The following is a 24,706-nucleotide window of genomic DNA, read 5'->3' on the forward strand; positions in this document are numbered from 1 at the left end:
ATGGAGGCTGCTGGCCTAGCTTCAAGTATCCTGACTTTCATCGACATTTGTTACAAGGTAGCCAAAAGAACTTACGAAATTTACGAATCCGCGACGGGTGCCACAGCCGAAAACATACACGTAGGCAATGTCATCATCGACCTCGAAAAGGCTGCAGCCGAGTTGAGTCCAGTCTCCAGAGGACATGATGCGGAGTTGGCAAAGTTGTCAGAGCAGTGCCGAACCTTGTCAGACGATCTCTTGAAGCTTCTTGCAGGGCTAGAGAGGCGCGAGAAAAGGTTGTTCCAGAGTTTCAAGGCCGCGATTGCCGGTGCGCGCAAACAGAAAGAGGTCGCTTCGATTGAGAAAAGACTGGATCAGTACCGTCAACAGATTATTCTTCACTTGACACTCAATATTTAGTGAGTTAGCTCAGGAACCCAGCTAGAGAGATGCATGACTGACCATTTTGCAGCCGAGACCAATCGCCCATCAAGTCTCACCTCGAGCGAATACGAGACGATAGCAGTCGACTTGAAAATGAGCACGCTGCAAAGTTGGATGCACTACACAATCAACTCTCCGAAGTACTAGAGCGTATGGGAACTACTAGCTCGAGACCGTTGCGGAATCAGCAAGTTTCAAACGATCGTGACTTCATAAAGACACTCTCGCCTCCTGTCAACGAACTTGACCAAGACGAATTTTCCGGAGAACCCTCCCACAAGACGCATACAGCCAACGAACCATCTACACACCACATTCAGTACCATGCGATTGTGGGCAATGATCTCAGAGATCTCGCAAGACTTCTCCATGATTTCAAATCGTGTGCCAGCACTCTCGAGGCAGAAAATAAGATACTTGACAGTTTGTACTTCGACGCGATATTTCAAAGAGAGAACAGCGTCTCCGATGCTGTATCAAACACTTTTGCTTGGATAGTCGATGGTTTCCCGCCATCCACCACTTCAGAATCAATCGACACAAACGGCTCAAATTCTCCGAGAGAGTCTCGACGATCTTCCTTTTCCTCCTCGCCCAAATCAGAAGAGGAAGAGCTAGTAGATCACCATCGCATAGCTTTGGAGAAGCAGCTACTTGAAGAGACTCGAAATCGGGAGGCTATGTCTCAGAGCCTTCATTCCTTCTTGGCAGATGAAGGAGAGGTTTTCTTCGTCTGCGGGAAAGCGGGCAGTGGAAAGTCAACGCTCATGAAATTCCTTAGCCATCACTCCAGCGTAAGAGAAACGCTGGTGGATTGCGCCAGCAAACGAAAGCTTGTGATCGTCAACACATTCTTCTGGAGCTCTGGCGATCCTCTTCAGAAGTCTCTTGAGGGATTCTATCGCGCTGTTCTCTTTCATACTTTAAGGCAGTGCCCTGAACTACTTGAAACGGTCATTCCAACTCTTACTGGGATAGGCTTCTCCCCTCTTTCAGCAGCCATATCACTCTCAGAGTTAGAGGCGGCCTTCAGTCGTTTGCAGTCATTAGAGAACGCCGCTAGCTATCTCTTCTGTTACTTCATTGATGGGCTAGACGAATATGAGGGAGATCCTCTTGATCAAAAACATCTTGCAGAGATGCTAAGAAAATGGTCACGGAAAGATAATGTCAAGATAATATGCTCAGCCCGGCCATCGACCGTTACCCTCGACATCTTTGGCGCCAGCAAGACATTCTTTGAGCTTCATGAGTTGACCAAGGCCGACATACACGCCTTTGCCGAGGATCAAATTGAAAAGTATCTGAGCGAGCCTACTTTCGAAAAAGTTCAAGCGGTATGTCTGGGTATGATTCACAAAATTGTGGAACGCGCCGACGGTGTGTTTCTCTGGGCAAGCCTCGTCGTCAGGGCTTTGTTGAATGCGGCTCTAGAACACGAAGACGAGTTTTCTATCCAAAAGAGGCTGGAAGAGTGTCCCAAGAGTCTCAATCAACTTTTTCATCAGATGCTTGACAGCATTGATCCATCTCCATCTGTGAGATTGCGGTCGACGATTCTCTTGCAGCTTTTAGCAAGCGAGCCCAGAATGCGTCTCAACGCCCTCGCGCTCTCGTGGCTGGACGAATCTCGTACTTTGCGATCGCTAATGGGTCTACCCAGGCGCTCAAATCATGACAAGTACACCGAGACTCGGATTGAAACAGAGCACAGGAAGGCACGAAGCCAGTTGCACACCTTGACAAGGGGCTTGGTTGAGATGGAGGCAAGTAAACATATGGCATACCTCGAAAGTACCAAACACGGCTATGGGTCCTACTACCAAATCTACTTTTGCTTTTTCCATCGGACCGTCAGAGACTTTCTTGCGAAAGAATGGTTGCCAAGCCTAGTCCAACGGCCGCTCATAACAGTCGAGCAAGAGGCAGCAGTAAAGGCCGAGCTTCTGATAGCAGAGATTAGACATTGTCCTGAACCGCATCTCCATTTGTCGGAACATGCTTATCCTGGTTGTTACTTCAAGGTGTTAGACTTTTTTGTCTCTTTTCGATTCACTCCAATTCAGCGTCTAGATTTTTTTACTGTACTGGTTCAGGAATTGGCTGTTGTTGTCTGCGGCAATCAACAACACTCCCCACCTTTGTTATCACAAAACATTCTAATTCCTAAGTCTAAGCAACAAGAGAAAATGGGTCCAACGGTGTGGAAACCCTTTTCGTTTCTGCACTTCGCTGCGACTTATGGCATGGCTCAGTACGTCAAGACAACTGTGGCGAGTATGGACAATCCGACTATTGTTGATACATCTGATGTCAACCTTCTGATGACGGCCGCGTACTCGTCTGTTCCAGCCTTGGTAGATTTCTTGCTTCAAGAGGGCTGGCATCCGAATGAGCTTGTCACAACGTGTGGTCTAAAATCGTCTCTGAAGGGCGAAAGATGCTTTGTATCTGTTTGGGAGGCCTTCTTGTACCGTGTCGCATGTTTTCTGAGCGCCTTTTGCGCTGACGAGTCTCGAAATCCTGTTTGGAAAGTCAGGAACAGAGAGAGTGTGGAGCACTTGAACGATACGTTTTCAATGGTCGAAAGCTTTCTTCAGTCTGGGGCAAATGCCGAAGTGGAGATTCTTGTTTGCAATGGCACCACTTATTCGGAACAAGATGAAGAAGCCGAGACACTGACTAGGCCAGCTTATAGGGTGTCTTTTTCCCAAATTCTTCAGTTGGCTCAACCGAAAAATGCGGTGGCACTCCAAACCCTTTTAGTGAAGCCGAAGCGGAATGTTCTCAGCAGAATATTGGGTCGTACGACAAGGCGGAACCCTAAAAGTCGAATCGAACTCGCAAAATACCCTATGGCTACTATGGAATATTTAATGAAAGAGAAGTGGGAAGCAAAAGGGCTTGTTTCTCTAGCGGCGAATCGTGTTTACCTCGAATTTGCGTATACTGTTTTCATAGCTAATTCTCATTGAATACATCTTCTTTTCGAGAGACTATATATAAGTAGTAATTAAGGATGTTTTCCCCATGAAATCGGGACTGCTAGTGCAGGCAGCACTTGCGCTCGTCAATCATATTCCTGCGACAAATTTGAATTCATCGTTCTCCAAGGAGATTCATGGTCTTGTATTACTTTGCTATATGTAGTGTAAACAGACATTTGGAAGAAAGACTATCTAGAGACATTCCTGCTTTATTTCGATCTCATCCACACAATGCCTGTACGCTCAACTAGAAGACTTGGCCCTTGGTTTGTTGCACCTTCGCAACATTGACATTCTTCCACAAAAACACACAAGCCAGCGCCAAAGGCATGAAAGCCGCACCGCAAATAACCATATGCCGCTGAACATCTCCATAAGCATGCACAATACCAGCGCGAGCGGGAGTTCCCCAAGCATACGAAAGCTGAACCTTAATGTCCCCGTAAATCGTAGCAGCATCAGCCTTATTGTCCTCGGGAAGGTACTTGATCAAGAAGTTGAGGAACTCATTCGTCCAGATGGCACCCGAGATGGCGCGGCCGATGGACCGACCGACCGAGGTGGCCAGGCCGATGAGAGCCAGCATTACGCTGACTTCGTTGTGTTTGACCACGGACATGACGGCGAGCTGCTCGCAGATGATGATTGTGCCGGCGGATACGGCCTTGAGGATCTGGCACATGATGATGTAGCCGATGTAGGTGTCGGGGGTGCGGAAGTGGATGAGGAGGCCGGTGGAGAGGCAGGCGACGGGGATGGCGGCGCAGGCGATCCACTTGTAGTGGTTGGTCTGGCGGATGAGACTAGGAATGTGGGTTAGCCTTGGAGCTCATCGGGAGAAGGTGTGGCATGGCTTACAGTCCTACGATGGGTCCCCAAGTGCAGGAAGCAATCGTGTAGATGTTGCCGATGAAACCAGCCTGGCTAATGCTCTGGCGGTGCACGACCTGGAGGTACGATGAGAAGAAAGAATCCCATGAGCTAGTTAAGAACGTCAGCGATCGTCTCCGTGGACTAATTTGAGAGATGTTGGGTTAATTACCTGAAACTTAACCCGATGACACCAGCCACGGCGGCCGATCCTAGGATAGTCCGGTCTTTGAGGTTGACCCATGGAACAAGAGGAGTAGTTGCATACTTCTTCTCCCAGAAACCAAAGGCAACGAGACAGAAGATTCCAAGGATAATCATGGCAATGATGTGGCCGGCAGCCCACTTCTTGGCTGTGTATGAGACCAAGCTGAACGGCAGCAGGAATAAGGAGAAGCCGAACATGATGAGGAACATGCCGACGACTGAATGTTGTTAACGTACATGCCAAGGTACCGGCGTCAATGGAGTTGCCTCGAACTTACCATCAAATTCTGTGCAGTAGAAGAAGAATGACTCCTTCAGAGACCGGCCGCTCTGCTTCAACTCCGGTCCTTGGCCTAGCTTGTACGCCTTCCTGAGGTTCCACCACAACATAATCGTAATCATGGAACCAAAGGCAGGGAAGATGATAGCAAAAGAGCCAAACGCCCATCGGAAGCTGCTATGGTCGTTGAACAGCTGCGCAACAATAGGTCCGGCGAATGCATTGGCAATGTACGCGGTCGAGTTGAGCGTGTAGATAATCATTCGGTTCCGGATAGACGTGGTGTCGGAGATGAGGACAGTGTGGATGTAGCCAATACCACCACTTCCAACAGCCCAAAAGACCTAGTTCGATAGTGTAAGTAACAACTCGGGTAGACAAGAAATCAGAGGACGAACCTGTGCAGCGGCGTAGGTCTCCACGTTGCGGCAGACAGCCATCAAGATCAGACCGAAACAGCAGAGGAGATGGGCCAACATGTAGCCTTCCATGCGACCAAAGATGTTGAGGATCTTGGCGAGGGGCAACTGCGAGACACCGCTAGCCAGGCCTGAGACGATACCGGTGGTGGCGGTTAGGCCGTGACGGCGGAACGATGAAGTAACGTAGGGCCCGAGGTTGCTGTTCATCTGCTGTTGCATTGAATGGGTGTAAGACGTCACCCAGATCCTAGGAAGAGCATCTGCGTCAGTCCGGGGATCATTCAAGTCCTGCTGTCTTGGATCACACTTACAAGATGTAGGTAAAGATGAGGGCTCTCCAGGTCCAAGCCGTGGTGATAGCCTGGATCTTCTTGACACCATTCTGGGCCTCCTCTTTCTCGCTCTCGACATCATTGTCAGAGCTGATCTCCGTCGTGGTCTTGCCTGGTGTCTTTTCGTCGAGGCTCTGAGTCTGGCTCTCGGCTGCGGCCTGCTGGACGAAAGGGGAGCTCATGATGGGCAACTCTTGTCACGGGACACTGATTTGGGTTGAGATGCGGGTATGTCTTGAGACGGAAGAACCAAAGTCTCAACAGTGGAAATGTCAAGAAGGGCCCCCGGGTTATGTAGTCGACTTATCATGCAGAACAAAGTACAAAGTACAAAGTAGGAAACGATTTTCCATTGACAAGAAGCTTAACTCGAAAGGACGAGCAGAAATGTTACGTAAATCCACTCTACCAAACCACGGTTACCACATGCAGCGGAACTGGCAGGCCGAACGAGACCATCTTTTCAAGGGTCCTTTTCCGTTCAACATGACTGTCGGGCACGACAAAATTCCGGCATCGGACGAGATCGTACGGCACAGCGAGTGCAAAAATTTCACATTGGCCGTGGCCGGGCGTCTTGGTGTCCCTCTCGAAGAGCGTGTCCAGTCCCCGAGTTTGCACGAACTCGATCCACACGTCACGACTTGGCACTGGGCAGCATCTTTTTGTTGGCTGATGGTTGGCTAACCGGGCGAATATCTCGCCGCGAATGGATGTCCTAAAGCGGTAGCTACGAGCCCTGCTTCTTTAGATGTGGTTCCGCCAAGTGGGACACAAGACGTCGTATTAAAGACTTTTTGCGCTGCCATCTGCACTAGAAGCGACATCGCGTAGCCTAGACTCTCAGAGCGGTTCCCGCGCTGGCCAACGAACGGGCGGGATGTTGGGTCCTCTGAAGGTCGTATCGCGCCGGCTTGGCGCGCGTGCAGTTGGACGGTTGGCAACGGATCAGATAAAAAAAACTTTGATGCTTGGGCCGCATGCAAGAGCGGATCTGATAAGATGAAAACGGGTCACCATCGGGGGCATCCCGGGATCTGGGTGGCCCCAAATTCTAACCGAGGGCATCCTTGGGATCCATTCTTGAAAGGCTCATGGGGTGACAATGTGACATTTCCTGCAACGTTGTTCTGCGGTTGGCTTCATCATCTATTGGTCATGGAAGTAAGCTTATACCTGGGTGGATTCACGTGAAATGTTCGAAAGTGCTGAGAAGTTGACCGAGTAGGTCATGCAGCCTGGCACCACCTTGGGTCTCGTCGTGATGCCACAAAATATTTTGCAGTGCGTTTTGCCATGGCTTAGAGGAAGAAACATCTCTCTCAGGCTGACCCTTTCCGATGTACTCATTTGATGCGCTGCCTTCATTGCGCTAGATAGGTCTTTGTGGATATTCCATAGCTCAAGATCCAAGCACTTAGGACCCCTCGATGTTAGGATGGGGCAGAACAGCATCGGCTCCACTTACTCCGTAGACTGATAGGCAGCGATAGCGTAAGGCAAGGTTATGGGCAGACCGTTCCATATGATGCTTCGTCTTTTCGGAATTATATACCAAGCATTCCCAAACTCGGCCGAGTTGAATCTAGACCCCACACCTCTTTGGATAGATATAGTAGGTTGGTTTATCGCCACAACACTTCAGATACCATGGGAGTTGAAGGAAGGATTTCCGTGGAGCTGGTCCTCGAGGCTACAGCGTCGGAATCCCAATCCCGGACACAGTCTCTTTGAGTCGTGTCTGTTTGTCGCGTCCACCCACTAGTCGCATTATCTGTTGCGGGAGTGGAATCATTCAAATATGTTGATGGGTGCCTTTCACTCTTCTCATCATGACTCTGTCGGCAAAACTTCACCATACTAAGTATGAATGAGGCCAAGCGTCACATAAGCTCTGGGTAACTCCGAGCACATCAGACTGCAAAGACATCAAAAAGTCAACATCTGAGCCCAGCCATCAATTTTTATCTGGTATCCTAGACTTGGCCTTGCAAATGTCTTGCCGATGACCACCGCGGAGGCTTCAAATGGCTTGAAGGATCGTTGACCAAGAGACTTGTGTGATGGTGGTCGCAACAAAGTTCGCTTTGCCGATGGATGCGCTAAGCCACTTTTGGGACCCTGAAAATCCCAGGCAACAACAAGTGGAGCCCCTTTTTGTCACTTTCAACCTTCGTCTTACCTCTCACCCATCTCCGACCGCTCAAGCTCGACAGTCAAGGTCAGAGGCCAAGGTAAGCGAGCGAGCAAATCTCTGTTGAATACGAACATATCAATTCTGACATTCAGCCAGAAATCTTGGCGCGAATTGAGCTGAGGCGCCGAGCCTGCCGTTGGACCCAAGCACCCATCAGGACATACGGAGTACCCCCGCGTAGATCCTCCCACCATCACAGTACCCATCCGGTAAACCATGGCCAACATCTTCCGCCAAGCCATCTCATGGCTCTACACCACCCTCGCCGTCTCCATCCTCGGATCATGGACCCTCCTCATCCTCGGCGGCGTCGCCCTCACAGCCGTAGACTCGAACCCAGGCCTCCTTCAGCTCATCGCCTTCCCCTCTCTCCTCACCTTCCTCGTCGCAAAGCTCATCGTCGCCGCCTCGCCCTCGACAGCACTCCAGCAAACACCAACGAACCCCCGGAATGCCATCGTCGCGACTCCTGCCGGCGGCAACCTAGCAACCTGGCTCGCAACAGCAGACTACGGCTCCCCCCACGGCGCCCTCGTCCTCTTCCTCTTCTCCGTAACCTGGCTCCTGCAGCTCGCGCGCGTAGTCTTCGCCCTCTTTCTCGTCGTGCTGATGGGTGCCTTCTTCGTCTTTGCGTCCTCGCTCGACGCAGCGGATAAAGAAGACAAAGAAGCCGGCGGCGAGGGTCTCTTCTCCGACGACGACGGCGCGCGCAAGAACTTCACCACCGCGCTCGCCGAGTTTGAGGAGAAGGCGGGGATCGGACTGGGCGATTACCTCGTTGAAAACCCCTGGGTCGTGTTCCAGGTGCTTGTGGCGCTTTGGGGCATGATGAATCTGTTGCTCATGTATCTTTCCGTGTACGCTTTTGGGGCGTTGAAGAAGGTTTTGACGACGCCGCTTGAGGCTTGGGCGAGGGGTGGTCAGGAGGTGGCGGCGCCTGCTACTGTGGCTGGGGGGACTCCAGCGGCGGCAGCGGCAGTGGCAGCGGCAGCGGAGACCAGGGCCCCAGTTGTTGTCGTCGAGAAGGAAAGGGTGGTTGTGCCGGCTGAGGGCCGACCTGCGAACTGATTGCTGACGAGGCAAGGACGAGTAGGGGATGAGAGTCATTTCAGCGAGTAAGGGAGGAAAAGGGAGGACGATTCATATCTGGATCTGTAGCCTCCCGTCGCCAAGCCGGGGCGGCGAACAAGCTCGGGCCGGGACTGGGTGCGTGGGGACTTCGGACTCAGCTCCGGGTGGGTCTCTCCGGCGCCTGCCCGCTCAAGTTCCTCCGCCTCCGGGGAGGCAAACGGGATAGGACAGGGAAGGAAGCAAACCACATGTACCTGCCAGGCTACCACCAATGGAATACGATGGAATTCTTCACCCCGTGACCCCCAAACAGACCCGCGTCCGTCCAAGAGCTACCTGCCCTCTGCGCTCAGTATCTCTCAATCAACCAAGGCAACCGTGGTGCAGTGGTTTAGCATTCCAGCCTCCCATTCCGGGAACCAGCTGGGGACCTGGGTTCGAACCCCGGCGGTTGCAATTATTCCTTTTTGAATTATCGTGTTAATTTTATTCTAGTACGTCGACTTCCTCCTTTTGCTCCGGGACCGCAGGACCGTCCGTACCTATCTACTTATTATTATAACTATCCCCGTCTAGCATTCACGGGCATTAGGAAATAAACAAGACGAGAATAAAAAAAGAGTTCACCACCGGTGTGGCTACATCTCTGGCGCTCATACTGGGATTCGAACTCGGGTACTCGCTAAGCCTGTCGTCGAGTAGGCTGGTTGGCGTATAGAATGTTGACCTTAAACCACTCCACCACCCAGCCAGTTTGACCTGACCCGTCGACCTAGACAGGCGCCTGCTGGCTGGTGACAGGAACGGGATTGAAGGGGGTTATATGCCCTTCGCGCTGGGATGTGAGGAAGGTGCATCCTAGACGCATCCGCCTGGCAAGATGGCTTCCCTCGAAGCCTTCCACATTATCCCAAGAATGCCCACCAGTGTCAGCGTTCGTAGACTGGATCAAGACCTTGAAGGATTCAATCAAAACAGTTAATCAATGTTCTCAAAATCCAGTCTCATAAAGACGGTGAGAGATGCCATCCAGCTATGCTTTCTGAAGTGGTCATCTTCAGTGCTCAGGCATCACTCGACTACCAGGTAAGCATGGCAGTGCAATGCGACGGTCTTGCGATCACCCTTCATTTGGCCATCTACGTGAGCCTCAATCCTCGAGCTGAATGAGAAAGACGATCTCAACCTCAATTAGCATTAAATCAATGACATCTGGCTCTACTCTCTCCGTGCTCTATTTGTTCCGTATGCCAAAAGTCCTTCCAGCAAAGTAAACCCAATCCACGCCATGCATCGCAAAGCATACAAATCCATCCTTTCACTTCCACCTCATATAGTAACCCCTTCCAGTATCTGACAAGCCTCGTTAATCTTCTCCGTTATCCCATCACAGTTCGTCCAAGCAAACATATCAAAATGACTCCCCTCCGTCAACAACACCTCCTCCACAAACCCTGGACAATACCCATCCCACCCAAGCTTCTCATCCCCACGATACACATCCACGGAACTGATCCCCTCGATCGGCATCGGAACATGCTCCTTGGCCTTGACGAGGACAGCCCGCGGCGGCCTCTCCCACATGACTTCGGCCGTCTCCTTCTCCTCCTTGGAAACGTAAAAGTCCTTCTCCACGTCCGCTTCATCCGCCGTCGGCCCTTCCCTTTCGCCTCCTCCATCGGAACTATCGGCATCAGCATAGCCAACGGCCTTGGGAACCTCCACCTCCGTCTCACTCGCAGCCCCGCACCTCGGCATCTTCCAAACCCTCACAACCTGCCCGGCCATCTTCATCGCCCTCTTCGCAAGCCTCACGTTCTTCGGCTCCTCCGTCTCCAGTTTCTCATCCTCGACAAACCTCCCAATCTTGACCTCCGAGCCCTTGGGCCAGACGGGATACACACTATCCACGAAGAGCAACCCCACAATCTCAATATCGCGATCCTCTTCGCCAACCAACCTCGCAATCTCCAACGAGAGCAACCCGCCCAGGCTCCACCCGCCCAGCAAAATCCTCCTCCTCTTCAGTCTCCCGCCATCAGCAGTCGTAACATACGAGTAAGGCGCCTGGGCGGGGAACTCCCTCCCCTTGGTAACCGTATTCCGAATCATTTGCAGGTACGCCGCCGCCATCTCGGGGACGCCGCCTTCCCATGGCACACCGGAGTGGAAGCGCGGGTTCGCGATGCCGAAGACGGCGCGGCCTGCGAGCTGGGAGAGGCAGTGGTAGGCGAAAGTCGTGCCGCCGCCGTCGTGGATCAGGATTAGGGGCGTGAGGATTTGTCCGCGCGGGGTGGCGGGTTGGATGACTTCGCATTCTGTTGGGGCTGGGTGGGTGCGCATTTTGGGCGGGTTTGTGAGGGTGTCGATCCCTCGAGTGTGCTTGCGTGTGTTGAGTGTATGAGTGAGGGAATTTGCAGACTTTGGTGGTTGAGTGAGATGACGGGATCGCGAGCCAATCTTGAATTCGCGATCGGAGAAGTGCTGACGATGATGCGGAGATGCCAGATCCAAAGCTCTTTCGCTCACTCTCTCTTTCGGTTTACTCGGAAGATGACTTTGGATAAGGCAAAAGATATGAGAGGGTGAGAGATGTGAAGAGGGAAGAAGAATATCCGCAGCGTAATATGAACGGGGTAGACAACGTTCAGTGAGACTGGAGGATGACTGTGGTTGAGGTTGAGAAAAGGAAAAAAAAAGATGAGATGAGATTTGCGCACGTCGCAGAGTCGCTACTGCGCCCACCTTTGCAGTTACAGCTTACCTACAGGTCCTCGAGCACATGCACGACAGACGCAAGCTGCGCCTATTTGGCATGAAGGATCCGCCGCCCACCTTACTTTACTAAACCATCAATCTCACTCGCCCGCCGCAGAGTGCGAGTGTGTAGACCCCTCCAGACTTCCTGTCTGCAGCGGGGCGCGGGGGGATTCCATTCCCTTCCGCATCGGCGTTCGGCGGTCCCGTCTTCGGAGGGGGAAGGGGACCCACCGGTTCGGGGGTTTTTCTGGTTGATGTGCTGCATTTATATCGCCGAGTCGGGGGCCGAACATGAGTCTTTCCTGATGATGAAAAGAAACATCGTCAGCGCATTACATTCTACAAAGAACAGACATCTTTTTGCCGTAAGAACCACCAGTCGCGAATCTTTTTCCTCTTAGCAATGAAGTCGAATCAAGATCGTCTGAAGATGGACCCCGACGCACAAGTAAAACTCCCCTGTACATGGAAAAAGAAATCCCCGATATACTTCTCTTTCATCATTACTTCATAAACGTGATTCCATTCGATGCAATCTAGATTAGATCATCCACTCACATCACACACTCCAAGAAACCTCCTACGCCCTGAGTGAATACTTCAAAAACATCTTCTCCCTTGGCTTGGACGCAGAGTGCTTGTTCCGATCCACAGAGTCCTCGGGCACCCTCGCCATCTTGTTCCCCTTGGCGTCCACCAGGTGATAGTCGAACCTCGCGACAAAGAGCGCCGTCGTGACGGCCATTTCCATCTTCGCAAACTGTTTTTCCAGAGTATCAGCAGTCACGCCCGTACGAGGCATCTTGAGAAGAGATACCCAGGTAGATCGGGGAATCATGCAACACCAAAAGAAAAGACTCACCCTCATCCCAAGACACGGATGCCTCCCAGCACCCCACCCAATAAACGCATGCGGATCCTTCTTATCCTCCTCCCGCCCAGGCAAATACCGTCCCGGATCCCACCGCAACGGCTCCGGGAAGAAACCCGGATCCATGTGCGTGGTATCGAAATGGTACACAACATACGCATCATCCGGCACAACCTCACCACTCCCACCGATGGCAACATCTTTCCCGCTCCCGTTATACCGGAACCCGCACCCCGTAATCGTATGCCGGATCGTCTCCTTCAACCCCAAATCAATCATCGGAAACTCGGCCTCCCACGTCTCCATATCGAGCCTCCCCAGAATCTGCTCGGCGCTCTCCTCCTCGGACCGCCTATGCCGCGCAATAACACCGTCCACCTCCTCCTGCACCTTCTCATACCACGTCTCCTCCGTCGCCATGAAACACAGCAGGTACGCGGCGTTGATCCCGCTGTTAATCAACCCCGCAAACAGCGCGCCGACGATAAACGCAACCATCTCGACCGTGCTATCCCCGTTCTCCATCAGGTACTGCAGCGCGTCGCTCCCGGGAACCCCGCGGTCCTTCCTCTCCTTGATGATCTTCTCCAGGATCATGTACATCCGCGCGCCGCTGTACACCCTCCTCAGGTGCCCCACCGTCGGCATCCAAGGAAACATGACCTTGGTCGCCGTGCTCGCGCCGTCGATCCCCTCGAATATCCGCAGCACGCGCCGCAGCAGGTCCTCGTCTTCGGCGATCTCGTCGCAGCCGACCATGCGCATCGTGAGCTTGAACACGAGGCGGTACATGTCCTCGAACGGGTCGCTGATGCCCTCCGTCTCCGACCCGGCGATGTCGTCCGCGACGGTCGAGGCCTCGCCGACGCGGGCGGCGAGCTCGTCCATCGTGTCGCGCGTGTCTTTGATCAGCAGCGGGAGGCGCGTGTCGAGGAGTTCCTTGCGGAGGAGCTTGACGAGGTTACGGTTGAATTTGGCGCCGAAGCTGTCTTCCTCGGCTTGGGTACCGTTTTTAGCGACGTCGATGCGCGGGGTCGCGTTGAAGAGGGCGCCGTATCTGCGATGACGGTGTTAGTTGAAGTCATCGCCAACCCAAACCCAGCCAACCTCCCACTCCCACTCCCCCATGACCACGAACGACAGCGACGCAAAGAGACAAAACGTAAAACTCACCCCTTTGTGAAATCCAAATCGCGACTCTCGAAAAACACACGCCGCCCAGCGTCCCCAGACAACCCCACGATCCTCATCTTGCCAAAATAAAAACTCCAGTTCCCGAACCGGCCCGACCGCGCCCCCTCGGCCAGGAAATTCCCCCGGTCCGTGAAGAAGCGCGGCGTGCCGAGGACGGGCCACCCGCGCACCACCCTCGGCGCGTTGCGCGGGAACGAGGGGCGGTAGGCGAGGAAGCCGACGGCGTAGGCGAGCCCCGTGAGGAGGAGGACCCAGATCGACGTCGGCCACGTTTGCGGGCGGAGGAGGGTCTGGGTTGCTGCTGTCGCGAGGGACATTGTGGCGATGACCGGCTTTCTTTTCCCGGTTTTGTTGATCTTTTATTGTTGTATGGCGGTTGGTCGTGACCCTTTTCTTGGAGATTGTTTCTTCTTATCTGGCGATGTTTCCTTTTCCAAGAGAGCTCGAAGAGCTCACGGAGATGAGATGAAAGATCCGAGAGACGACTTCACCAAAACAGAGTTGCAGAGAAGGGAACAGAGAAAGTAAGAAACGAAGAAAGAAAGGGTAGGAACGATATCAGTCTGCGTAATAAGAGCAGATGGAGAGCGGGCGTGGCTCCAGCTGAGACGAGTCCGTTCGAAACGCTCGGGTAAAGAGGAGCGAGTGGAAGATGGGACTAACACCAAGTGACCACCGCGCAGTGAAGTCACAAGTATGAACTAGCTGATGATACCCTTGTCGTTGAAAACTCACAGACATCCATCACCTTTTTCCCTAGTACGGAATACTGACTTTGGGGCCTGCGCTAAGGTAAAGCCAGGCGAGCCCAGAGGAACTTTGGAAACCCAGGGAACCTTTGTTCCTCGTCTTCCTTGCCGTCATCTGGAACCCCTCATTCAGTCTCGAGCAAACGATCGGGGGAGATCCCTACTACGATCACGCACCACCCTAGAATGGGGAACACGTCAAACATTTCCAGTTGTGTTTATCCCGCGCAAGCTTCTTGAATTCCCGCCTAACTGCACCACGTCCCCGGATTCAGCAGTACCCAGATAGCAGACGACGAAAGATGTCGTGCGGCGTGGCAAAAAAAGCCAAAAAAAAAAAAAAAAAAAAGCTTCAGGAAATCATGTCGTCAAGGATACGAGCTCCGGCGGCGGGACACCAAACCTCTCTCCCCGCGCCTCAGATTTCTTTCCATTCGCCCCTTCGGTTCCCTCTTGACGGGTCATTTGAACGCGATCCAAAGTCCCCAAGCCTGCGTATGTCAGGACGTCGCTGGGTCCATTGAAACGCTCACGAATACGCAACTCCCAATTGGGTAACGCTCCCTCCAGGGTTCAAAGGGTCCGCGATCTGCTTCCCTCGCTTGGCGGGCTGCATACCACTCGCAGGGCCCTAGCTCGAGCAGCGAGCTACCTACCTTGCCGTGCTTGCCTGACACTAGCATTCTAGTTTTCACAGCTGCAAGACGGCTGCAGAAACGTGCAGAGCAAGGGCAAGCACCGGGAAGAAACACACCTCTTCGCCTCGGTGCTTGACTCTTGAGAACGTGAGAGCTCACCTGTACTCCGTACCAACTCAAAGGCCGGAATCACCAAGACATGTCTCCAGAAGCCCCCCCCGCCGGATCAGCCGCTAGTGGCAGACGGCGCACGGCAGATGCCTTAGCCGAAGGTGAAACTTTCCAAACGTTGAGGGGCGCGACGGGGGGCAGGCAGGGGTATGGGGGCAGGTCGGTTGGCATGTTTTGTTGTAGACGTGCATATCCCGTTTGCCGTTTGGAGATGCCATCCCAGGCACGCTTGTGAGCTTGAGCCAGCTCTGCTCGCGTATTCGCACTCTTAAACGAGTTGAACGAGGCGAGGCGGGGCGCATACCTACCCATACGTCGTTCCGGTTCACCGCCTTGGTGAAGGTAGACGCTTGTTGATGCATCGGTTGGGAATACTCGGTCATGGAGCTTTTTGAGATGGGTCTTTTCTACTCCTACTCCCAGGTATCATCCGATCTACGGAAGACTACTCGTACACTAGAAACTGACTGTAAGGGGAAGAAACGAGATTCGAGAGAAGACAGAGGCTCGTGTTCCTCGGTTCTCTCGCCGACCTCATCTCCATGCCTCATTCTACTCCGTTCGCGTTCTGGAAACTCTGGGATTCCCTTTCATCACTGCCTTATGTCCCACCCGTCCCTACCGGCAATACAGAAAAAGAGACTTTCCACCTGCGCCGGGATTTGAACCAACAATCCAACGGTTCCCTCCCCTTTCTGTCCTCATCTTCTCTCTTGATTAATCTTCAACTTGCATTTACCCAGATAGCCGTAACACCACCCGTTCCTACCAACAACCAAACCAATGAACCAATGAACCATCTCTCCCCTTCATCTAGGTACACACGTTCGCTCCCGCGCGTCGCGTGGCTAGAGTTCCCGAGTGGGAGAACTACAATCATCATCACCAATCGCCCATTATCCGGTCCTTGAATCTTCGCTATCATTCTCAAGTTCATCTTGCTCTGAGTGGTGGCCCGTCATCAGATACTGAATATCAAATCATTGGCAGGCGCAGACCGTGTCCGATGGAAAACAAAAAAAGAAGAAGAAAGGACTGAGCCAAGACATAAGGCTCTTGAAATTTAATACTTTAATAAACCTAAAGGAAAAGGGGTATCGTCTAACAATGCAAGCTATGCCACCATTCAGTCTCCCGCAACCACCCCATCACTCCGGTCCAACGTCTCCCGTCAACCCATAATCTAACAAAGTCAAGGAGCAGTACCTTTCCTCTTCATCACGGAACCAACACCAACGCCCAGAACATCGCCTTCAACAAGAACCGTCCAGTCCCAGAAACCATCAGCTCACTAAACAGCCTCCCAATCCATAGCCTCAACCATGAAATCAAACTCGTCCTCCTCCATCTCAACAACCCCTCCACCAGCACCACCACCGCCAGCACCACCACCACCACCACTACCAGCCCCCATCTCCGCCTGCACCCACTGCTCCGCAACCGCATACCCAGCATCAAACCCGGCAAAGATGTACCTAAAAATCCTGTCCAGGTCGTAGCTCTCCAACGGCGCCGTCCCAGCCCTCTCCCTCGCCGCCATGCTGCCCCTCCCACCCGCCACGGCCCCCCTCCCCGCGCCCCCGTTCCCGCTCCCGTTACCGTCCGGGTCCGCCGGGTCCTCGGCATACTTCCACCGGTTCCGCAGCTCCTTGGCCCTCAACAGCTGAAACACAACCTCTCCGCTCCCCAACGCCCCGTGAAGCGGATTATCCTCCTTCTCCAGCGCCGCAATCACGTTCCGATGATACGTGTGCGTCGCCCGCTGCGTCCCGTTCCCCTGCCTCGTCGTTGATGTCGTGGTGACCCACCCGTCCCGCGAAATGGTGATCCCAAACACGCCCATCAAATGCACCAACGCCCGCTCCAGCAACATGTAATACTCGTAAAAGTCGAGCTTGAACATGAGCTCCGCCTCCTCGGCGTCCGTCTCGCCCCCGTACAGCGGGGATTCAGGCCGTGCTATGGCGTGGTGGTACCCGTGGCTCAGGTACGGCAGCTTCCACTTCAGCCGGCGGACGATCTGAATGTACCGCTTGAACTCCTGCTGCGCCGAGGGGCCGCCGCTCGGCCGAGGTGCGTGAGAGGAGGTTGCGTTCGTGTTTGTGTTCCCGCTGTCGTGGCTGTTGGGCGTAGCCGTCCCGGACGTGGAGGTAGTCGTGGCGGGTCGGTAGGCGCCGTTCTTGACCGGGGACGGGGGTCTCGGTGTGGCGGGTGTGATGATGGAGGAATGGTACTGGTTTGACTGGTATTTGTACAAAGGTTGGGCTTTGCCTCGGGCGGCCCAGATAGAGTCGCCCAGACCCTTCTTGGTTTTTGACATGCCGTTCATTTCGAATCTGGAGGCGTCGGCCCGGCTGGGCGTGGGTCGTTTCTTCTCTCTCGTTTTCGGGGTCACTCGCGGTGGTTTATGTCGTTGACAGGCTTCCGGCACAGATGCTCGATGATGGAAGCTGCGCTTGAAAAGAGAAGACGGAAATTGCCCTCGACTCCGTGAAATCGGGCAATGGCTGACGACAAAAGTTGGAGTCAAGTGTTGGCAGGCTACTTCGATAGCTTTGGACAGATGCACACAAATGATGGATTGTAGAGACTGATTGTCAGAAAGAATGTTTGCGCGAAACAACGTTGCTTGTAATGCAACACGGGCGACAAAGTCATCGAACAATGGACAACGGGCGTCGGCAGCCCCTTTTGTGTCTCACGTCGTTGTTGGTTCGGCCGGCGTCTATCGACCTTCCAAGTCGGAAAAGGGAGTGGAAGCCGGGAAGTTGTCGGGGCGGGCGAGCTTGTGAGGTAATGGATGGTGGGGTTGGAGCATTGGCACAGGCAGGGGAGGTTAGGTCCGGCCGGGCAGTTGCAGCGGGGAGGACCTTCAGGCCATAATGCCTTACCTCAGCGCCCAAGTTCCCCACGGCTGACATCTCTATCATGAGGTGATGAATGGAGCCATCTCCCAATTGCTTCACACAATCACTCTCATACTCCAATTGAGTGTGTACAAAGTGCCCTTGGGCTTGTCATTGTATGTCGAAATCGTACTCATACGTATTTCTAGGATATACAGCTTCAACAATGCCCCGTCAACCACGCAATAAATCCTCCAACGCCGGGCCCGGTTACCGTGACTCTGATCCAAGAACGCCTTCATCAGCCATCCGGCCGGTCTGCTACGCCTTCTTCGTAGCCTTGGCTGTGCCAATATGGGTATTATGAACCTGCTTCGCGTTAGCATGTTTCTCTCATACATGTGTATTCGCAGCCGCATTGAACTCACTTTGGTAGCAAAACGCAAACTCGTCACCGTCTCCTTCAGATGCGCCTCCAACGGGCTGACCATCACAAACATGAGCGTCTTGCTGTTACCCCCAAGGGAGTACTGGAGCAGATGCGTCAACTTGGAGTTGCGATAGGGGATGTGTCCGCTCTTCTTGCCGAGCGCCTCAATCACATCGCCGAGACACGACAGAGACTTGTTGATGTTCTGTGTCTCCCTCATCCTGGCGCCCTCGGCCTGCGAGTGTTTGAGCCGCTCGGAGCCCGCAAGATCCACCAGGTTCAGTGTACCTTCGCACCGCTCTCCCGTTGCCGAGTTGTAGCCAGACAGCTTGAGGATGAAGACGCTGTGCGAACGCGACGACCGCTCGTTGGCCTTGGTAGCCGCCACTGACCGGTTGTTCTGCGCCTCAGCGAGCATCACCTCCACCGTATCCGCCGAATCAAGAGACACAGTCTTGCAGTTGAGCACTGCCGTCTGCTTGCGGGCATCGTCGTGTCGGATCTCGAGCTTGCGCACCCTGCCGTCCGACTCGCGGCTGTTGGGCGTCAACAAGTCGTTGAGCTCCTCGTTGTACACCTCAATAAAGGAGCCCTCCATCTTGTAGGTCCACTGCTTCTCCTTCAGCTTGGTGACCGTGTCGTAAATCATGTGCGTCGCGCGAGGAATCATGCCGTCTGCAGAAGACATGGTGTGCGTCTTGCCAGATCCCGTCTGGCCGTAGCAAAAGATGCACACGTTGTAACCGTCGAGCGCGCTTTGCACGAGCTGCGAAATCTCGTCAAACACATCTTGGTTCTGGGCCGACGGGTCGAACACCCTGTCAAACTCAAAGTTGATGTTCTTGTTCGACACGTCGCCGAAACTGTTGACTTCCTGCGTCTGCAATGCAATCTCGGCAGATGTCTTCTCATCGGGGAAGGTAACCTTGGCCGGCGTACCCTCTGACGAGCTGAGCACAGGACGGACTCTGCACATGACGCGGATATTGCCCTTGAGCTCCTGGTACTTGTTGAAGAGGACGCGGCGTTCCGTCTCCTCCTTGATGAGCTTCTCCTCGGCCACTTGGGCCGCCTTGAGCGCTTCCTGCAATCTGGCTTCCATGTTGGAGAAGGAGTCTGACTGCGCCTTACTATCTGACTCGAGGAACTCGACATGAGACTTGAGCGAGTTGATCTTGGCCTCGAGGGTGACGTTGGAGGCAGAGAGTTCCGAAATGCTGGCTTCGAGTCCCTTTTTGAGACTTTGCTCGCGGTCCAAATCTCCCTTGAGCGTCTCCACTATGCCTCTCATTTCCGACACTTCTCTGTCCTTCTTTTGAAGGACGGCGTTGAGATCTTGCTGCTCATGGCCGAGCCGCGTTCGTAAATCTTGCACCTCCCTAGACTTCTGGTGACGCTCTTCCTCAATCTCGGCTTTGAAATGTCGCTCAAGAGCATCCAAAGCCTCGCGGTGACTCTTCTCCGCTCGTTGTGTCTCATCCTTGAGCTCGCGTCGCAGTTCGTCCAGCTCGTGGCGGTGCTTCCGGGCTTCGTCCTCGAGCTCATACTTGTGACTGCGTTTTTCCGTCTCGGATTCAATTGTCAGTTTTTGCATCTGGTCGCGCATGTTGTTGATTTCATTTTGGAAATTCCCATTGCGGTCTTCGAGTTTGTCTCGTTCCGCTTCGAGTTCAGATACTGCCAGCCGATTAGTTCAGTCCGCGCTAAGGTAGCTCGTCGTCCGAACTACTACTCACTTCTCTTCTTGTACATCTCCACTCGCTCGTCCATCAACTCCTTGTCAGAGAGCATGACAGTCATTGACTCCTTCACCTGCTTAAACTGCGAGTCAAGCTCGGCAACCCTGCCCTCGACATCCCAGCCTACGAATTGGGTCAAGTTAGAATCTTTTGTGAGAAAATGAAGTCTAGAAGGAGAAGGGGATCTAGCCGGGGATCTCGAGTCCTTGATGGCAATGATTGTTTCTTCGAGTCTCTCCATCAATGCCCTCGATCGCTTAGAATCTGGCGAAGGCGTGACAGGATCGGTCATGCGACTGGCCTGCCTCTTCTTGGGCGACAGATCTGGCGGTTTCGTGAGGGCCCTGCGTGATGGCGCGCGCATGGTGGCATTGTCCACTTGCGCGATGCTCGCCATGGTCGAGATTGAACTGACGCTGGTGTCTCCTCCATATTGGCTGAAAACCACTTGGTCTTCATCTTGTGCTGAGCTTGTCGTACTGGCGTCGTCCTTGATGGATAGTGCGCCAAACCGACTGCTAAGAGAAACTTCTCTGTGCGAATGCATTTGGGACGTGTGACTGGCGTGTCTAGCCTTGCTAGGCTGAAATTCAAGGGGTCGCAGAAAGTTCAGTCGCTGGGAATGCAGAGCCGTACCATGCTGTTGTTCTATTGGTCCATCAAACTCTTCCTCAGATCGATGACCGTATGCCGTGCGCGGTCTCGTATGCGGATTGGTGTTTCGGGTCCGGGACTGTCCGTGTACCGACTTTGAGTGAGCAAGGGAGGATTTTGCACGTTCATGGCCTCGGGGGCCGACGCTCGCGGAGAAGCTGCTGTTCTGATTGTATCGTGATGTCGTCGTCCCATTTCGAGGTCTGATATTATCTGGGTTTTTGAGCTGCTGCGAGTCAGCATGTAAACTACATGTGGTTGTAGTGAGCGAGCATCGGGCGGTACACAACGCAGCTCATCCCTGTCGTCCGTCTCGTCGTCGCATTCCATGGTCTGATAGCATTCGGCGTCTTGGACCTCGGCGTCTAGGAGTAGTCGAATGCCGCTACGTGTGTTGTCGCCGTCGCTTTGTAACCCCAGCCACAGTTGTAGTCTACCGGAGACGCTTCGCATATACGTTGGCGTGGGTACTGAAGGACCGTTTCGAGGACGAGAACGTGGTCGGCTGAGGGTGTTTTGGTGCCAGGGAAGCGGGAAGAACGCAAGCAGCCTTTGCCAGAGGAATGGTCGAGGAACGGCCTGGATGACAACCCGCCAGATATGCCGTATAGAGCGAAACAGGTGCACCGCTATCCAAAGGATCGTCCGAAGACCGTCAAGCCGGAGAACGATGCTGGAGGCCGTAGTCGACTCGGGGGCCATGTCCAAGGAGACGGGACGCTTCGACGTCGGTTGTTCGGGATGAGGTGCGAGGTGGACGATTCACACATGGGCAACGCAAGGCAACGAAACCGGGGAACCTACCTCTGCCAATGTCGACCCGGGCACCCGCCTGACAGAAGGGGCCCTGGCGATGCCAGAAGCACCCGCGCCTGCCGCCGCCGAGGATGGCTTGGTCGGGTATTCGCCTGCCCTCTCGGCGAGGGTCTTGTGGTGCTTGGTAGCCGAATGCTCAGCTGTAGAAGGCACTGTCAGCAGCCGCAACCAGTCATCCCAGCGCAAACCGGGAGGGTAGTAAGACCAACCTGGCTTGGGGACCTCCCTCTTCAGGTTCATGGCGCTGTTGAGGGAGCCAATCTTGGATGCGCCCGGCGGCGGTATCATGGACGGGTGCGCGCGCGCGTTGCTTTGCGCTTCGTTCATTTCGGAGAGGCCAGAGGTGAAGGCGCCTGGTCGCGGGAGGTTGCTATGAGGTCGCATGACGGAGGATCGGAAGTGATGCTGCTGTGAAGGGGCATGTTGTTAGCTGCGTATGGTCCATCGTGGCTCTGCTCTGTCGCTGCTCTGGTTCATTGTAGCTTTGCGACATCGCCAAAGCTTCATGTCCCGGATCTGGATGTGAATGCAAGACATACCGTATTCTCCGCAGTGTCCATGTTGAGGATGCTGTCTACGCGACGAGCGACAACGGGTATGATGATGTGGGACACGAGGAGCAGCGCTCCGGTTCTGGACGCGGTAGGAGAAGACGTTGTGAAGTTGGAGCAGGCATGCGGCAAGGAGCAGCAGCAGCAGCAGCAGCAGCAGCGGGAATGGCTCACAAAAAGAGAGAGCCCACAGCTATGATTGCAGTATGGGGAGGGGTGTGGGTTGTCAATCGTGACTGGTGGAGAGGTGCATCACCAGGGTCTGAGTGTTTACTGTGAATTGTGTACACAGTCGAGGCGCTGCCACAATCGCACACAACTTGTGACAGCCGGGGGTGGGGACGGCTGCCCGGGGCAACGGGAATTGTGCAACGCTGACATAAGATGGACATGGGACGCCGACACCAGGCAGTACCTTAGGTAATCACCATGGTTGTATCTGGATCGTCACTGCATGTCTTGCTGCCTGAGGCTTCATCTCACGAGAATATCCGAAGCTTCGCCGGAGACCAGCTTACCTCAGCAGAATCAGGTGCAGCTGTCCTGATTCGGTAAGCGGTCGCGCGTCTGACCACTGCGTGCCACTGCATCCCCGTCCTGCAGCCACCTCTGGCGCAACGCAACGTGGTGGTTCCCTTTTTTTTTTTTTGGTTTTATTTCTTTTTATTCTTTAAATTTCACATGTCACTGCTGGCCGTCCGCCGCACCATGACGTTGGGAAGCTCATTCGCCAGCTCACGTCGCATCTGAGATTTCGTTGTCTCGCTGCTCCTTTCCCAACGGACCGGGAAACTCGGTGCTGGGAGAACCACAGAGGAACATTGAGTTGCGTGACACGAGAGCAGCCATTGCCGAGTCTCACTCCATTTTCTGTTCTTCAGCTTTCCCCTCCTTCTCTGGTCTGTCTGTTCGTTCTTCTCAACGTCCTTGCGTCGATCCGCCCTTGGTACGCCAAGGTCCATCTAAACAAGAAAAAACACCACGACCGTTGCGATCCGGAGCCTCATGTCGCGGTGACCAACCCGCCTCTACCTTACCTTACGCTCCACCCCTCCCCGTCAGCTTGGACTTATACGACCATTTCGTCACACCTCCCACCACATCTCCCACAATGGAGAAGTTCAGCCAGTTCCGCGACAAAGGTAAAGACAACCCACCGATCACGATACCTTCACTGTTCTACAGACTAACATCCAACAGGTTCGGGCATCTCGCCCTTCATCCCCGTCAAAACAGCCCTCTCCCCCCTCTCCTCAATCTTCCACACCTTCCTCTTCTTCATCCGCCTCCCCCTCTTCCTAACCTACGCGGCAACCTACTTCCTCTTCCTCCAGCACCTATGCCCCTTCCTCCCCGTTGCCGTCCGCAAAGTCCTCCTCTGGGGCATGATGGGCATCCCCGGCATCTGGTGGGTCGACCTCCAGCTCGACGGCGTCCGCCGCGGCACCCTCGCCGACCAACCCCCGCAGCGCTTCCCCCACCCGGGCTCCGTCATCGCCGCAAACTTCACATCCCCCATCGACGCCGTCTACCTCGCCGCAATCTTCGACCCCGTCTTCACAATCTCCTACCCAAACACCAGATCCGTAGAACAAATCTCCCTCCTCCGCGCCGTCTTCTACGCCCTCTCCCCCGTCCGCTTCGCACCGCCGCCAGCGACCCGAAAGCTCACCGACCTCGCCGCCCTCGTCGCCCGCTACCCGGACCGCGTCGTCGCCGTCTTCCCCGAAGGAGGCACCACCAACGGAAAGGGCGTCCTCCCCTTCACCCCCTCCCTCCTCGCCGTCAGCCCGGAAGTCCACATCTTCCCCGTCAGCATCCGCTACACCCCCGCCGACGTGACGACCCCGATCCCCGGCCGCTGGGCCAAGTTCCTCTGGGACCTGCTCTCCCGCCCGACGACCTGCATCCGCGTCCGCGTCGCCGAGAGCATCCTCAACTCCTCCGCCGCCCAGACCAACGGCGTCTCCTCCTCCGCCGCTTCCGGGGAGAACGCCGCGCAACGCAGAATCGGGGCCGGAGGCGGCGATGCGCCGGCGCTCTCGATCGAGGAACAACGCGTGCTGGATAAGGTCGGGGAGGCGCTGGCCAGGCTGTGTCGGAATAAGCGCGTCGGGTTGACGTTACGCGATAAGGCTGCCTTTATCGAGGCGTGGAACGGACGCAAGTGAGCAAGCGACCCCGAAGCCTCCGACTAGTTCCCAAGCAAAGCGCAGAAGGGGAATCGAACGGTAGTTTGGCAAGCTGGCGGCCGTCGTGCATTTTACGTTGTTACGTTTTGCCCCGCGAGGTATATGTGTTATTGCATAGCTAGGAGCTTCGGAGGCGCTTGTCGTGCCAATGCTTTCCAGGAATCGTTTGGAGAGGCAAGAAGCAAGGGCAGAACGAAAAAAAAAAAAAGCGGCATGGGCGAGCATCCGTTAAGGGAAGCCGTCGTGTAAACGTGTAAACGGAATCCAGGTGTGGACGTTTTGTAGTGTTTTTTACGTATACCA

General features: G+C 54.3%; 8 protein-coding genes across 8 annotated transcripts; 3 read left to right on the forward strand and 5 right to left on the reverse strand.

Moving 5' to 3' along the window:
* On the forward strand, positions 1–3,253 carry CABS01_01057 (uncharacterized protein; the record flags this gene model as incomplete). The annotated part of the gene is made up of 3 exons (XM_060534437.1): positions 1–401; positions 455–1,763; positions 3,125–3,253. The coding sequence occupies 3 exons, from the start codon at positions 1–3 to the stop codon at positions 3,251–3,253; spliced, it is 1,839 nt and encodes a 612-aa protein (XP_060401515.1).
* Positions 3,254–3,660: 407 nt separating this feature from the next.
* On the reverse strand, positions 3,661–5,706 carry CABS01_01058 (siderophore iron transporter mirB; the record flags this gene model as incomplete). The annotated part of the gene is made up of 6 exons (XM_060534438.1): positions 3,661–4,216; positions 4,272–4,394; positions 4,456–4,708; positions 4,769–5,114; positions 5,169–5,439; positions 5,504–5,706. The coding sequence occupies 6 exons, from the start codon at positions 5,704–5,706 to the stop codon at positions 3,661–3,663; spliced, it is 1,752 nt and encodes a 583-aa protein (XP_060401516.1).
* Positions 5,707–7,937: 2,231 nt separating this feature from the next.
* CABS01_01059 (uncharacterized protein) lies at positions 7,938–8,789 on the forward strand (the record flags this gene model as incomplete). The annotated part of the gene is made up of 1 exon (XM_060534439.1): positions 7,938–8,789. The coding sequence occupies one exon, from the start codon at positions 7,938–7,940 to the stop codon at positions 8,787–8,789; it is 852 nt and encodes a 283-aa protein (XP_060401517.1).
* A 1,332-nt stretch (positions 8,790–10,121) lies between these two features.
* CABS01_01060 (thioesterase domain-containing protein) lies at positions 10,122–11,135 on the reverse strand (the record flags this gene model as incomplete). Its single annotated transcript, XM_060534440.1, has 1 exon — positions 10,122–11,135. The coding sequence occupies one exon, from the start codon at positions 11,133–11,135 to the stop codon at positions 10,122–10,124; it is 1,014 nt and encodes a 337-aa protein (XP_060401518.1).
* Positions 11,136–12,132: 997 nt separating this feature from the next.
* On the reverse strand, positions 12,133–13,934 carry CABS01_01061 (cytochrome P450 6A1; the record flags this gene model as incomplete). Its single annotated transcript, XM_060534441.1, has 3 exons — positions 12,133–12,312; positions 12,415–13,480; positions 13,597–13,934. The coding sequence occupies 3 exons, from the start codon at positions 13,932–13,934 to the stop codon at positions 12,133–12,135; spliced, it is 1,584 nt and encodes a 527-aa protein (XP_060401519.1).
* A 2,532-nt stretch (positions 13,935–16,466) lies between these two features.
* On the reverse strand, positions 16,467–17,504 carry CABS01_01062 (uncharacterized protein; the record flags this gene model as incomplete). The annotated part of the gene is made up of 1 exon (XM_060534442.1): positions 16,467–17,504. One exon carries the CDS (start codon positions 17,502–17,504, stop codon positions 16,467–16,469), a length of 1,038 nt encoding a protein of 345 aa, XP_060401520.1.
* An 838-nt stretch (positions 17,505–18,342) lies between these two features.
* On the reverse strand, positions 18,343–22,220 carry CABS01_01063 (kinesin motor domain-containing protein; the record flags this gene model as incomplete). The annotated part of the gene is made up of 7 exons (XM_060534443.1): positions 18,343–18,390; positions 18,450–20,128; positions 20,188–21,070; positions 21,130–21,564; positions 21,649–21,800; positions 21,870–22,068; positions 22,200–22,220. The coding sequence occupies 7 exons, from the start codon at positions 22,218–22,220 to the stop codon at positions 18,343–18,345; spliced, it is 3,417 nt and encodes a 1,138-aa protein (XP_060401521.1).
* A 1,102-nt stretch (positions 22,221–23,322) lies between these two features.
* Positions 23,323–24,382, forward strand: CABS01_01064 (acyltransferase; the record flags this gene model as incomplete). Its single annotated transcript, XM_060534444.1, has 2 exons — positions 23,323–23,353; positions 23,412–24,382. The coding sequence occupies 2 exons, from the start codon at positions 23,323–23,325 to the stop codon at positions 24,380–24,382; spliced, it is 1,002 nt and encodes a 333-aa protein (XP_060401522.1).
* Between the last annotated feature and the right edge of the window lie 324 nt (positions 24,383–24,706).

The sequence above is a fragment of the Colletotrichum abscissum genome (assembly GCF_030869225.1).
Source record: "Colletotrichum abscissum strain IMI 504890 chromosome Unknown Scaffold_2.1, whole genome shotgun sequence".
NCBI lineage: Eukaryota > Fungi > Ascomycota > Sordariomycetes > Glomerellales > Glomerellaceae > Colletotrichum > Colletotrichum abscissum.